Genomic DNA, 14,013 nt, shown 5'->3' with positions numbered 1-14,013 from the left:
TGAGCAAGGGGCCTGTCTGTGAGCCAGGATGAGCTCAGGCCCGGTGGTAGCCCCCCTCCCCCCCCCCCTTTATGCATGGGCTTCCTGTTACCTAAGAAACCCGTGTGGCAGGTGAGATCACTACAGGACCTGAGCGTGGTCCGGCTCAAAAAAAAGGCCCTACACTTACTTTCTCTTTTCTGCTGCTTCTTCAGTCACAATGCAGCCTTTGTGCAATTGCAGCGCACCACCATTCACCCTTCTAGTCCTGTAGAGGACAGGGAGACACAAATGGGGTGGAAGGGCCATTTTTTTAGGGCTGGATTTAGACACAGGCGACATAGGCATGTGCCCTGAGGGCCAAATTCTGTAGGTGCTCAAAAACTGAGACTCCTTCTGCTGCTGTCTGTTTTCTGGGGGCAAAGTCTCTTAGTTGTGCTCCTCTGCCTATGAGCTTCCTAATCTTGCAGCCCTGTGGTGATACCACTGGCAGTGAGTAATGTACTGGTGTGGGTATTTTTGTTCCCTGAATAGGCACATGTTCAGTTTGTTCTGTAAACTGTGGCCTGTTTATTCCACTGTTTAAGATATGTTATGTGAGGTAATAAAAATGTTATGTTGGAAAACAATTTGCCTGTGAGTTATTGGGGGTGGTAGTGTATGTGGGGGAGGGGGGTTAGGGATTTGGGGGAATAATCTTGGCAGGGGTGGGGGGAAGCAGAGTGGTACAGTGTACCTGTGTTCATTTTTTATTTTTATTTTTTGCCAAACACAAGGGAGGGAAAACCCTTTAGCCAGGGCCAGCTTTAAGATTTTGGCACCTTTAAGTAGACTTGCCACAGCGGCGCTCCTTTGAAGCTGTGCCGGCACACTGCCCTAAAGGGAAGCTGGCTTCTCTTTTTGCCTGGCTATGTGGCCCCCTTCAAAGGTTTAGCACCTTGGGCAATCGCCTATATCTTAAATCCCGAGCTGGTTCTAGCACAATCAGGCCCTGTAGAGGGCCTGCCAGGGTTTGCAGGCGGGGGAGGGGGGGAGGACATGCGCCTTGTGCCTGCAGACTCTCCGAGGCAGGAAGCGGCCAGGCAAGAGTTGCCTGCTGCCGCCCTCTTGCTCTAAACCGGTTGCAGCTTCTTGCGCTCGCACGCTTTCTGGCGCCGGGGAGGGGGAGGGTGGGGGGACCGTGCCTGCCGCTGAAACGGAGCTGGGGAAGGGGAAGATGGCAATGCTGGGAGGCGAGCCTCAGCCCTTTCCTGCTCTCTCGGCTGCTCTCCTCCTTCAGCAGCAGCAGCAGCAGTATCAGCAGCATCACGGCACCAGCGGCGGGACTCACTTCAGCCTGAACCAGCCCCTCAGCCGGGGGCTGGAGCGAGCCCTGGAAGAGGCTGCCAGCTCCGGGCTCCTGAGCCTCTGCGGCAGGAAGCTGAAGGAATTCCCGCGGACTTCTGTCAGCCACGATCTGTCAGACACGGTGCAGGCAGGTAAGCAGCGAGGACCCCCACTACCCACCTTCCCCAAAGAAGATAAAAAAAAAAAAAAAGTAGCACATTTAACTTCTGCGCATCTGTCTTTGTGACCGCGCCGGCAGACTGATGCAGTTTGCACAGTGATTTCGTTCTGCAGGATGTATAAATCATCAATGGGAAAAAAGTGAGGTGTGTCCAGAAAATCCATGATATGCCTGTATGTGATATATATATATATTTTTTTTTTGTTTGTTGTTTTTTTTTTTTTTGCTGGGAATCTGTAAAATTTGGAAGATGATCAAACATCTTTGACCGCATGGCTTTCGGTTTTGCTGTTTCTTTAAGTCGCCGAGCTTGTTGAAGTGGCTTAAGTGTCAGACTCTCAGATACAAAAAAAAGGGAAACATGAGACATTCAAGACTGGCAACCTTTTAACAAAATAAAAACCTCCCCATTGCCACAAAACGAATGCCTTTAGACCCAGAAGCCTGCCCTTGGACTGTCCCTTAACTGTTCAAGCCAGACACGATCTTGCCATGATTTTAATGCTTGCAGCTTTTTATAGCGTGGTTCAGTGTGTAAAGAAAGAAAGAAACCGAATTGATCTTCATTATTCTTGAGTCAACTTGTTGAAACCTGTCAATCTGAACAGTCCGCTTTTTAAGTTCAGTGCCGACACGTTTCTGGAAAATCTATTTCTTGGCTCAGTATGTAACTGAATATTATCTGCAAAGAATTAGCCTGAGTTGTGCGTCTGCTGCTCTGATCTCCAGAAGGAGCTGGAGAAGTTCGTTTAAAAAAAGAAAAACAAACTATGGGCTTGATTTACTAAGGCTTTTCTCCCATTCTGTATGAGAAAAATGCTTAGTAAATGAGGCCCTATACTTGCAGATTTGTATTTCTTGGCCCCCTTAAATGTTCATGCGTTAAGCACTGAAAACCCTCCCACTCCTATAGTTCATTGTCCAGCTTTTCCGTTTCCTTATTTGAGTATTTGCAAATCTTTTTTTTTTTTTCTCCTGCGAACTTCCTCCTTGTAATCTGGTTTGTTATGGTTCCTTGCTGGTGATGTTTTTCCCATAAACGCTAGTCGATCCTTCTGACAGCTGAATCGTCCAACTTCCACTTTTGGTGTGTCTAGGGGGAGGGGGGAGGGGGAAGGGGAAGGAAGGTCTGTATGGAGCCGTGGAAAGGAAGGGGATTTCCGTAGCGAGGTAGCAGTTCGTGTCTGCATTTTCAGGGAGATCCTGTATGTTTTCCATTGGAAGTTTAGCTCCCAGAGCTGAGAATAAGAAAACGTACAAGGGGCACTCTTTCATCTGTCTGAATAACCCCAGTGCTGTTGTCTTTGCTGTTAGAATTCCTGTAGTACTCGGAAACGCTATCGGTTGGTCTTAACTTCTGATGTTGGCCATCATGTTACTTTTTGGTCCTGGTGTGCCAATAAGGCGCCACACTGAGCTGCAAGATTATTAGTACCTGAAGAGTAACACTACAGGTCACCTTTTACTGTTGTGACCAGGTTTTCATTTTACTAAATGAGAACACAATGCACAAAGGCATTAGTTTTTTAGAATATCCACTTCTAATTGTTATTGACCTGAGGTACAATCAACACATGTAGCACAACTAAATAAAACAAATACAGTAAGGATTGCAAAATCTTCCTGGGAAAACTTTTCCCATGATGCATGTCTTTGAAAATGGTTTCCTTAGTTTACTTGTTCTGTATGGATTGTTTTGAAAGTAATTAACATATTCTAAAGCTAGTAGTCTAGGAGATAGAAAAAAAAATATGAATGAGAATAGTTAGTCATTAAAATATGAACTCTACTGCTCGTAATAATTAAAAATATAACAGGCAGTTATTGCCCACATTTTTAAGGAGAAGTCCTGGGTTTATCTCCTGCTCCTTGGAGTGACTGGGCTGGAAACAATGTTAATAAAAATAATAATATTGTAAGGATCTGTTACCAAACTCTCCTCCAGCCTGCAGGTGGTGCTGTGAGCTGCTTGGACTAGCTATCTAGTCTAGTGCCCCTTGCTTCTCCTCCATGGCCATCTTGTTTCCTGTATAGACTTGTATTTATACTGAGTCAGTTTTGTCAGTCAGTTGCTAGAGTTTGGTCCTACCTTGCAGTCTTTGTACTCTGGCTCTGCTCCTGTCTCCAAAAGCCTTTATCTGCACGCATCTGCAGATTCTACAATCAGTGCTTCTGCCTACTGTCCTCTCTGGATTCCTAGTTTGGCCAGCTTCTCGCTCCATTCCAGGCTTCTCGCTCCTTGTTCACATCAGAGGGCTACCCCTGTCTCTCATGTCTCACTGGCCAGCAGCACCAGAGGGCTCAAACTGAAGGAAAGGTGGCTGGCATAGGCGGAAGTCTTCCACCATCAGCTGTCCAGATTTAGCTTTCCTGACATTAGGCTGCTCATTTCTGGGGCAACCCACAGCCGCCAATCATCACAAATATTTGCCATTTTTAAGGCACTGCTGTACATTCACAGTGGCATACAATGTCCCTGCCCCAAAGAGCAAATGTGTACTGGGGACAACAGGAGATAAAATGACTTACTCAAATGGTTAGCAGAAAAAGTGGGATTTGAACCTTGTCTTCTCAGCTTGTTGCTTTAAGTAGTATGCTACTTCCACCAGTGCTAAATTTGTACAACTTTAGAACTTTACATATTGAATGAATTACATTTTGCAAATGAAAAGAGCTAAAATCAGCATTTCACTAAATAGTGTTTAGAGGGAGAGTTCAGTCAAGTATTTAAGTTACAGTGTCATAATGCCTCTGTATTGCTCTATGGTGAGCCTGTACCTTGAATACTGTGTACAGTTCTGGTTGTCGCATCTCAAAAAAGATATAGTTGCGATGGAGAAGGTACAGAGAAGGGCGACCAAAATGATAAAGGGGATGGAACAGCTCTCCTATGAGGAAAGGCTGAAGAGGTTAGGGCTGTTCAGCTTGGAGAAGAGATGGCTGAGGGGGGATATGATAGAGATCTTTAAAATCATGAGAGGTCTTGAACAAGTAGATGTGAATCAGTTATTTACACTTTCGAATAATAGAAGGACTAGGGCCACTCCATGAGGTTAGCAAGTAGCACATTTAAGACTACTAGGAGAAACTTCTTTTTCACTCAATGCACAATTAAGCTCTGGAATTTGTTGCCAGGGGATGTGGTTAGTGCAATTAGTGTAGTTGGGTTAAAAAAGGTTTGGATAAGTTCTTGGAGGAGAAATCTCCATGTTTTTGCTTATACTCCATGTTTTTGTTTATAGTTATTATCTACTTGATCTTTCCAAAGCTTGTTTTATAACTCTATATACTCTCCAAGTTCCGCCTATCTCCCTGTTTATTGTATTTCCCTGCTGTTACAAGTTACATGTAAACCAATATGATGTTTTGACAAATACCGGTATATAAAAACCTAAAATAAATAAATAAATAAATAAATAATAAATCCATTAACTACTATTAATCAAGTTGACTTAGGGAATGGCCTTTGCTATTACTGGCAACAGTAGCATGGGATCTTCTTAGTGTTTGGGTAATTGCCAGGTTCTTATGGCCAGGTTTGGCCTCTGTTGGAAACAGGATGCTGGGCTTGATGGACCCTTGGTCTGACCCAGCATGGCAATTTCTTATGTACTGGTCAGTCAAAGAGATGGATCCTATTCTTGATTTGAAAGGATGGCCATAGTATTTGATTCTTGTTTTGGAAGTTTGTGTCAGAGATAATTAGGAAAAAAGGTAGGAGGACCATGTAATAGAAGTAGGTTGCAGTGAAAGTCCTTTCTAGTGGGCAGAAAATTTAGAAAGAGTTGAAGAAAAAAATTGTAATGGTGAAAAATCTGGAATTAAAAAGACGGTGCCCGCTGCAAACTTTGCAATTTTTCAAAAGGATACAGGATAAGTGGTAACATTCACATGGTATCAATTAAGACTGCTACACAGGGGGGGGGGGGGGGGGTAACAGGTGCAAATAGGGATGCCTATCCTGTTACAACATGTTAGGACAACATGGATCAGCATGTGTGAGGCAAATGCTATAGCTTTACCCAGAAATAAAAGGAACATGAGTAGCAAATGGGGAAACTTTGCCTGTGGAGTATACTGTATAGCACCAGTGACTCAGGATGCAAACTTTTCTAGGTGCAAATCCATGGTACATATAAGCTTTTTAGTATGCCTCCAGGCAGGGATTCCTTTAGGGGGTCTGTGACCTATGCAGCTGCAAATGGCGCCATGCCTGAAGTGGTGCCTCTGCACCAGCACCCCTCCCCCACCAGCACCCTTTGCGGTATTCATTCTTCTGACATGCAGCGACTAGTCCCACTAGGCCACAGCTGGCATGCAGGCACAGAATGCTGGCACCTCCTGAAGAACACGGGACTGTAACCAATCAACGGCACGGCTGCCATGCCGCGACCGGCATTCCCTTACCCCATCGGCACCATGCTGCCTATTCCACTGCTGCGAACCCGGCCTCCCTTAAGTGTGTGTGTTTGCACTCTGCACTGAAGAAAGGCCCGCAGTGGGAAACCTGGCAGTGACGCCGATGGATGACGTCACTGCTGCTGGGCATTTAAACCCTAGTAGCTGCTCACTAAGCCAGCGCCTCAGGAACAGGCCCTCCTGCATTCCTGCTGGTGTTTGTTGCTCTCCCGGTTCCTGCCTTGCTCCAGTCCTGTCTTGGTTCTTGTCTTGTCCCAGTACTGCCTCGCTCCTTGTTTTGTTCCAGTCCTGCCTTGGTTCTTGTCTTGTCCAAGTCCTGCCTCAGTCCTTAGCTTGTTCCAATCCTGTCTTGCTCCTTGTCTTGCCCCAGTCCTGTCTTCTTAGTCCATCCGCCCCTCTGCCTCACCTCCTGCCTTGCTTTGTTCCCGCTGACTGATCTCTTGTGCATTGACCTGTGCCTGGATATCACCTCTGCTGGTCTGCCGTCCGCCTCGACCCGTGCCTGGATCCTGACTCCGCTTGATTGCTACCTGCCGAGAACCAAGGACCTCTCTCCTTGCTGTGGACTCTCGACTAAGTCCTGCTGGCCACTGAACCCAAAGGCTCAACTCGTGGGGGATGAGGCTGGTATAAGTGCAGCCTTTCCTCAGGTCCAGCCAGTAGCGTGCTTGCCTGCTGTCGGCATGACCCCAGTCCCTGCCTACATGCTGGGTAGCACCAATTACGCCGCAGTTTGAAGACTCACACTCTGTGACAGGCAGGAGGTGAAGCCAGCTGTTCTGCACCACCACTGTGAAGAAGAGGAGCATTTATGGAAGCTTTGTGGGACTGCAGTTTGTGCGGGAGCAGGGGTGTTGACTGCTGTGTTGGACTAGGGGAGCTGCTGGCGCCGACAGGGAGTCTTGGGCTGTGGGTAGTGGGGAAGAAGGAGTCCGGAAAGGAGAACGTGATGACATCGGCCTGCTGGGGGAGAGAGAGGCAGAGGGAGAGACAAGTTTACAGCTCACAGAGGTTTGGGGGAGGGGGGTGAAGCTGCTGCTGAGCGCTAAGGTGTGGGCCAGGAAGCTATTGGTGCTGCGTTCTTTGGTGGGGGAACCTGTTGCTAGTGCTGAGCTGGGGATGGGGAACAGGAAGCAGCTGCAGTTGAGCACTCGGGGCATAGTGATGCTGAGTGGGGCAGAGTGGAAGGAAATTCCTGGCATTTTGGGTGAGGGGAAGGAGAGAGGGGATCAGGAATATTGGTGTTGGGCAAAGGGTGGATGAATGGTGGACAGGGGAGTGGGAAAAAAGGAGCAGGGGATACTGCTTCTGGACAGAGGGTAGGGGAGGGAGCAGGTGAGAAAGGGGTGGGGGGAATGCTGGTGCTGGACAGAAGGTGAGGAAAAAGGAGGCAGAGTAGAAAAAAGTGGTGGGGCAAGGGGGTATATTTATTTTTGACCAGGGAGGGGGGCACCAAAATTAGTTTTCACACAAAGCATTGTTAGCCCTGCCTCCAGAACTTTATTTAATTCCACCTGTATGAAACGAAAGCTGTTCCAGTTAGCAGAACATACACTTTTTTTTGGTCCTGTTTTGAAAAGAAATACCTTGGTTTTGCTTTGTCTTTATTTAGCATACCTGCTTTGCTTTTTTCTTTATCCAGCAGCAACTAGCATACATCATGCAGTCATGCCACTTTGAGCTCTGACCCCCAGATATGTAATTAGGGTTGTGCTTGGAGCAGCGAGCTTCAGGAAGTGGTGATGCTGGCTTAGAGGGGGCACTCTACTCTGGAGCAGATGGTGCAAATCTTCTAGCTGGCTCCGTTTTGAAATATTGGAAGTTCTTCCTGAAATATACATTTGGTGCCACACATATTAAACTTGTTGATAGATTGGGCCTGCTAAAAGATGTGCAGATAGCATCGCAGGGCTCTTGCTCATTCCTCGAAATGTTCCCTTTCAGTCTTCTCTGGAGCAGTCATCCGGCTTGCAGTAAAGGGCACTGTGTGCAGCCGCGGGTGCTGTCATGGGAAAGAGATGATAAATCAAAGTCATATGCGCTGTGTGGACATGCTATGCCAGAATTTGCAGGCAGCGTAAGAGTAAGGAAGTGAATCCCGGCCTTGTGGTTTAAGTACTGACACAGGCCGTGCAATCTTGCCTGCCAGAATTCCACTGAAGAAACAAACAAATTTGACTCTTAAAAAACTTCTCTGCTGTGTTTCAGTGCGACATGCTGTTCCTTTAAAACTGCTCGTCACCTGTTGTTAGTATCCTAGTGCTATGGGTGAAATTCACCAGCGTTGCAGTGAATATTTGCAAGTTGCTAGCAGCTGTCCGTGTATGGTGCTTTGGTTATAATCTCACTGTACGCATGAAATAATAATTATATTGCAGCCTTCTGTGCCAATGGCATTTTTTCCTTATTGTCTGTTGTAGTGTTGTCAGAAGAAGACAGGGCTGGAGAACACCTTATCCGCCTCACTGCTTCCAGGCCATCCTCACTTTGCCCAGTTCTGTTCTGTTCTTTTTTTTTTTGTTAAAACCTTCATTGATGAAGTGCCAGCCAACTCCCTAAGTTTCTTGTTCCAGTGTTTGACTGTCCTTATCCAGGACTTAATTTGTAGACTAAAAGGAAGTGGAACAGGCGTGGAGCCAGGGCCAGGTATGAACTGTGCGGGGGTGGGGGGAATGGTTGGGGACAAGTGTGAACTCTCTCTCTCTCCCAAACACACACATTGTATCTCACAAACACTCACCTGAACTCACTATTCCTCCGCCTTATCCAGTGAATCCTCCATTTCCAGTTCCCACCTGCGCTCAACCCCCAGCTGTCCTTCGCGCACCCCAGTGTTCAACCAGAGCAGGAGGGAAGAGCGGGCTGGGAAGGAGCAGGAGGGGAGGGGCTAAATTAGGGAGTAGACAGAGGGACTGTTCCCTGCTCTGTGTTCTCCAGGCTCATCCTCTTCCTTGCATCCACTTCCTCTTCCCTGCAGGCCATCTGGAGGGGAAGGGCTGGAGCAGAACACCTCTGCTGTGCTGCTTCTTAAATCTGAAAGGAGGTGGTGGAGGTGTAGGGCCATTCCCCTACAAATTAAGCCCTAACCTTTAGAGAGTTTTACCAGATATCCAGGGTAAATCTCCTCTATTACAACTGAAAATTCTTTGAGCACATCGACAATAGGATATAAAAGGACTTGTATAAAAAAGCCATAGTAAATGTTCTTTTCATATATAATGGCTTTGAAGTTTGCAAAGATGTTCTGAACAATATCGGTGTGGTTTTAGAGACATAAGCTTTAGAATAATAAATGTTATTCATATCACGTAGGAGAGACTTGGTTATGCAAAGCACAGCGGCATAATAATATGCTACTTGATTAAAGACAGATAATTATAGTTCACACAGCCACTGACCACACAAGAAGAATATTAGCTCATAAACTTTAAAAAGCTTATAGATGCAAGGGAGAATTAATAAAATAAGTCATGCATTAGAAGGTAGAAGATATCATGGGTCAGTTCACAAAGCAAAAAGGGAAAAAAAATCATAGGTACCAAGAGAAGAAAGGAGAAAAACAACTTGGAAAGTCATGTGTGCAAATGCTCGTGGTATCAGGCTGGTGGCGGAAGACCTTCATGTGTTTGTAGTCTTTGAACTATGGCCTATGAGAATCAGAATGGGGAGATGAATATTCTGTTCAGAAGAGAGAGGCTAAGTGAAAAAGAAGGAAGTGAAGCTTTATATGTTAGGGACAAAATTAAAGCCATTGAAATATTAAAAAGCCATTGCAGAAAGGTGTGTTCAGCCAAACGCACAGTTTTACATGCACTTGAATGCATATTTCGTGAGCATAAACTTTACTGCTGATACAGCAAGGAGTTTTACAAGATTAAAATGTGCTGGTAAAACTGTGCATTTGTCTTAGCACCCTTGTATGGAAATCCTATCCTAATGAGGGCATTCTCTCCCAATGCACAGAGGTACGCAGGAAGAACTCCCATTTTCTTACCGCTGGCAGTTATACTCCTGGTTAGAGGTTGAGTAAAGTTTCTAGCACTGAGGGAACGCAGTTGCATTGGCCTGAATTCAGAGCTGAAACCGGTTAGGCTGAGAGCCGCAGATCTTCTATTGGGGCTTCTGTCCCTTTAAGAGGTCCAATAAAGCAAGAGGGTAGGCGATCTAAGAAAGCCGTAAGGGCAACAAAGGGGATTAGAAGCCAAATAATGTCCATTCAGAATCTTTATTTTGGAGACTCGTTCATCCAATATAAAGCCCGACTCAGGCCGAGTTTCGCCCACACAATGAGGCTGCCTCAGGGGCTACAATACACAAATATACAGGACATACAAAAATAAATAATAAAATCATATTCAAATAAAATGGTAACATATAAATTGAAACATATCAAATGAAACATATAAATGGAACATATAAATTGAAAACTGAACAAAACTCGACAACTAGACCAAAACGGTGTGTTCAGAAGATTGTATGATTTTACCTGTATGTGATATCTCTTGAGAATTTATGATTGTGATCTCAAACCATAGAGATTATCAAGGAGCCTGTAAGATGTGCAAAAAAATATAAAATAAAAAATAAACTTAAGGACATAACTCCTAAAAACTATATCGAGAGTATAATTACAACAATAGTTGAGGCCAATGACTATTGCAAGTGAACCCTAGAAAATTAGTGTAAAACTACTACACAAGTGCATAAAGATGACAGCACAATAATACCCTTAAAACAAAAAATGCGTGACCAATATGTCAAATGCAAATTTAATCGGGAGTATAATTACCACAGTAGCTGAAATGATAAACATTGGAGATGCGCTCTTTAAATGATAATTGTATAGGATCTGCCTACATGGCTATGCTCACCTAAAAATGGCTACAATAAACAAACAAAAAATATAAGTAAAATAGAACCTTCAATAGAGTGGCAGTGCAGGTCAGGATACCATAATAACACACATCATCAAAGGTGTAATATATAGAAAACTCCATACGTGACTAAGTCGGGCTTTATATTGGATGAACGAGTCTCCATAATAAAGATTCTAAACGGACATTATTTGGCTTCTAATCCTTTAAGAGGTCCTCCTCCCTTTTCCAGACCTGGAGGAGAAAGTTCCCTGCCAGCTCTGACCTGACAGCAGCTCCAGTCCCCCCCCCCCCCCCCCCTGCTTGAGTTTAGTCTACTTGGTTGGAGGCGAGCGCGGGAGAGCTCACAGAGCCCCAGCTATGAGGACTGCAACCTTTTTCTGGAGTTGTATGAAAGCCTGCTCTCACTGCTTACCCCTCTTCAAATTAAAATATGCATTCAGCCTGTGCTGGATGTATGTTTTAACTGGGTGTCTGTACATTTTAATTCCTGATGCATTAGCATAGCATTAACGTACTGCATTGGGAGTTAAAAAAAAAATGTAACCTGTGCATTAAGAAACTGTATGCTGAATTTCAGCACATGGTTTCAATGCACAAGTTATAGCATCAACCTGAAATCAAGGAAGAACTGAGTTATTGTAAATTGTCTTGGAGAAAGCTAATGGGGTCTAATATCTATGTAGAGTAGATGTAATCTACAGGCAGACATCACAAGAGGATGTAGAAGATATGGACGTGATAGAAGCCATCTCAAGGATAGCATGTGGAGGAGTGGTGCTGTTAATGGCGTTCTTAAATTTGCATGATGTAGTTTGGAGAGTACCAGCTGCAGCATCAACTAGAAGTAGGTGGATATTGAAATCCTTCTGTTTCTCCAGGAACTGGTTGAGGAGCCCGTTTATGATGAGGTGACCCTGTATTTAGTACCTGCAAATGGAGACTTTGCCATTTAAATTATGGTAAGGGGCAGTTTGTGGTCCAGGGATCACTATACCATGTGTTTCAATGTAAATACTGGACCTAGAACCAATCAGTACTAAACCAAGGGTCCTAGACTTCAGTAGGACCAACTTAAAAAATAAGTGATCATCTGGCAATAGGGCACTTAGGAGGTACAGATAAATTATAGACATCAATAAAAAGGAGTATCAAAATGTGTGTTGGGTAGTGTGGTTGAGAGCCTTTGTGGCTTTGACATAGTTAACGCTGCCTCCAATCTATGAGACCTGCGCTGATAGTTGGCAAACATGCCCTGTAGTGGAACAGGCTGGAGCTTCATCTGTACCAGCTGTCTCCCTTGTGGGTTGAGCCCTTGGATTCTGGCAGACGGCAAGCCTTAGTTGGGTCCCTAGGGAGGTAAGGTAGGCAAGAGTCTAAGGGCATGCTAGGGTCAGGACAGGCAGCAGACAAGAGTGGTCAGGTCCAGGCAAGAGGTCAGGTCAGGCTAGCAGGCAGTTGTGGTCAAGTCCAAGCTAGAGATCAGGTCCAGGCGGCAGGCAATTGTGTTCAGGTCCAAGCAAGAAGTCTGAATCCAGAAATCAGGCCAAACATGGATAAAGACACATAGAAGACACTGGATGAAATGGGCAAGCAAGGCAAAGCTGGACAAGGAGGGCTAGACAGGAACACAGACAGGAATCAGGAACAAAGATACAGGAGCAACCCGCACTGCAGATGCAGGAGACCCGTTGCTCCTCAGGAGGAGCCTTTTATGGTGAAGGCCCAGTGATGTCATCAGAGAGCATCGAGGTGGTTTCCTGTCATGGGCCCTTTAAGGCAGGATGTCTCAGGTGCGTGCACCTAAGAAGGAGATGAGGAACAGCAGCATGGCAGTGTCCTTTACTGTGGTTGGCCCTGTTGAGTGCTGGTGGCATTCCAGCCATAGGAGGTTGCCGACGGTGTTGGGGTTGAGTAAGGCGTCTTGCAGGGTTATCCTGCAAGCCACCGAGCATGTCAAAATTGAAACAAATCTTTAAGTTAAGCATCTTAGCAAGGGAAAAAGAATGAAGAGACCACTATGGTTCACCAACGAAGTTGGAGAAAAAGTAAGAGCAACAAACTAGCATTCAGAAAATATAGTCACAGATGTATTTATTTATTTATTTATTTATTTATTTATTTAGAGATTTTATATACCGACATTAGTGGGGAACATCATGCCGGTTTACATAATAACTGAGAGCAGGTGGAGAGGGTAGAGAACAGATAAAGATGCCGAGGGGAACTAGGAGAACATAAGAACATACTAGGAGAACATAAGAACTTGCCATGCTGGGTCAGACCAGCATGGCAAGCATCCTGTTTCCAACAGAGGCCAAACCAGGCCACAAGAACCTGGCAAGTACCCAAATATCAAGAAGATCCCATGCTACTGATGTAATTAATAGCAGTAGCTATTCCCTAAGTAAATTTGATTAATAGCAGTTAATGGACTTCTCCTCCAAGAACTTATCCAAACCTTTTTTGAACCCAGCTACACTAACTGCACTAACCACATCCTCTGGCAACAAATTCCAGAGCTTAATTGTGTGTTGAGTGAAAAAGAATTTTCTCCGATTAGTCTTAAATGTGCTACTTGCTAACTTCATGGAATGCCCCCTAGTCCTTCTATTATCTGAAAGTGTAAATAGCCGCTTCACATCTACTCGTTCAAGACCTCTCATGATCTTAAAGACCTCTATCATATCCCCCTCAGCTGTCTCTTCTCCAAGCTAAACAGCCCTAACCTCTTCAGCCTTTCCTCATAGGGGAGCTGTTCCATCCCCTTTATCATTTTGGTTGCCCTTCTCTGTACCTTCTCCATTGCAACTATATCTTTTTTGAGATGCGGCGACCAGAATTGTACACAGTATTCAAGGTGCGATCTCACCATGGAGCGATACGGAGGCATTATGACATTTTCCGTTTTATTCACCATTCCCTTCCTAATAATTCTCAACATTGTTTGCTTTTTTGACTGCTGCAGCACATTTACCTGATGATTTCAAAGTATTATCCACTATGATGCCTAGATCTTTTTCCTCGGTGGCAGCTCCCAATATGGAACCTAACATCGTGTAACTACAGCAAGGGCTATTTTTTCCTATATGCAACACCTTGCACTTGTCCACATTAAATTTCATCTGCCATTTGGATGCCCAATCTTCCAGTCTTGCAAGGTCCTCCTGTAAAGTATCACCGTCCAGAAGGTGGCTACAAAAATGCTCAGTGGTCTTTGTTCTAAAGCATATG

At 45.0% G+C, this 14,013-nt stretch overlaps 1 protein-coding gene across 5 annotated transcripts in view; it reads left to right on the top strand.

The window, feature by feature from the left end:
• The first annotated feature begins 1,133 nt into the window (after positions 1-1,133).
• LRCH1 (leucine rich repeats and calponin homology domain containing 1) overlaps positions 1,134-14,013 on the top strand; it is a 424,219-nt gene continuing 411,339 nt past the window's right edge. For 2 of the 5 annotated variants that reach the window (XR_003856944.1, XM_029602883.1), the window contains exon 1: positions 1,137-1,457. Coding sequence is in view for 2 of the 5 variants with exons in the window: in XM_029602883.1 (XP_029458743.1) it covers positions 1,196-1,457 (262 nt within the window). In the remaining 3 variants the exon portion in view is untranslated. Of the gene's footprint in view, positions 1,458-14,013 lie in introns of all 5 variants that reach the window. The other 3 variants (XR_003856942.1, XR_003856943.1, XM_029602884.1) reach the window with 3 other exon arrangements.

The sequence above is a fragment of the Rhinatrema bivittatum genome, chromosome 5 (assembly GCF_901001135.1).
Source record: "Rhinatrema bivittatum chromosome 5, aRhiBiv1.1, whole genome shotgun sequence".
NCBI lineage: Eukaryota > Metazoa > Chordata > Amphibia > Gymnophiona > Rhinatrematidae > Rhinatrema > Rhinatrema bivittatum.
Note: the sequence above shows the minus strand (reverse complement) of the source record. Positions and strands in the feature narration are given on the sequence as shown.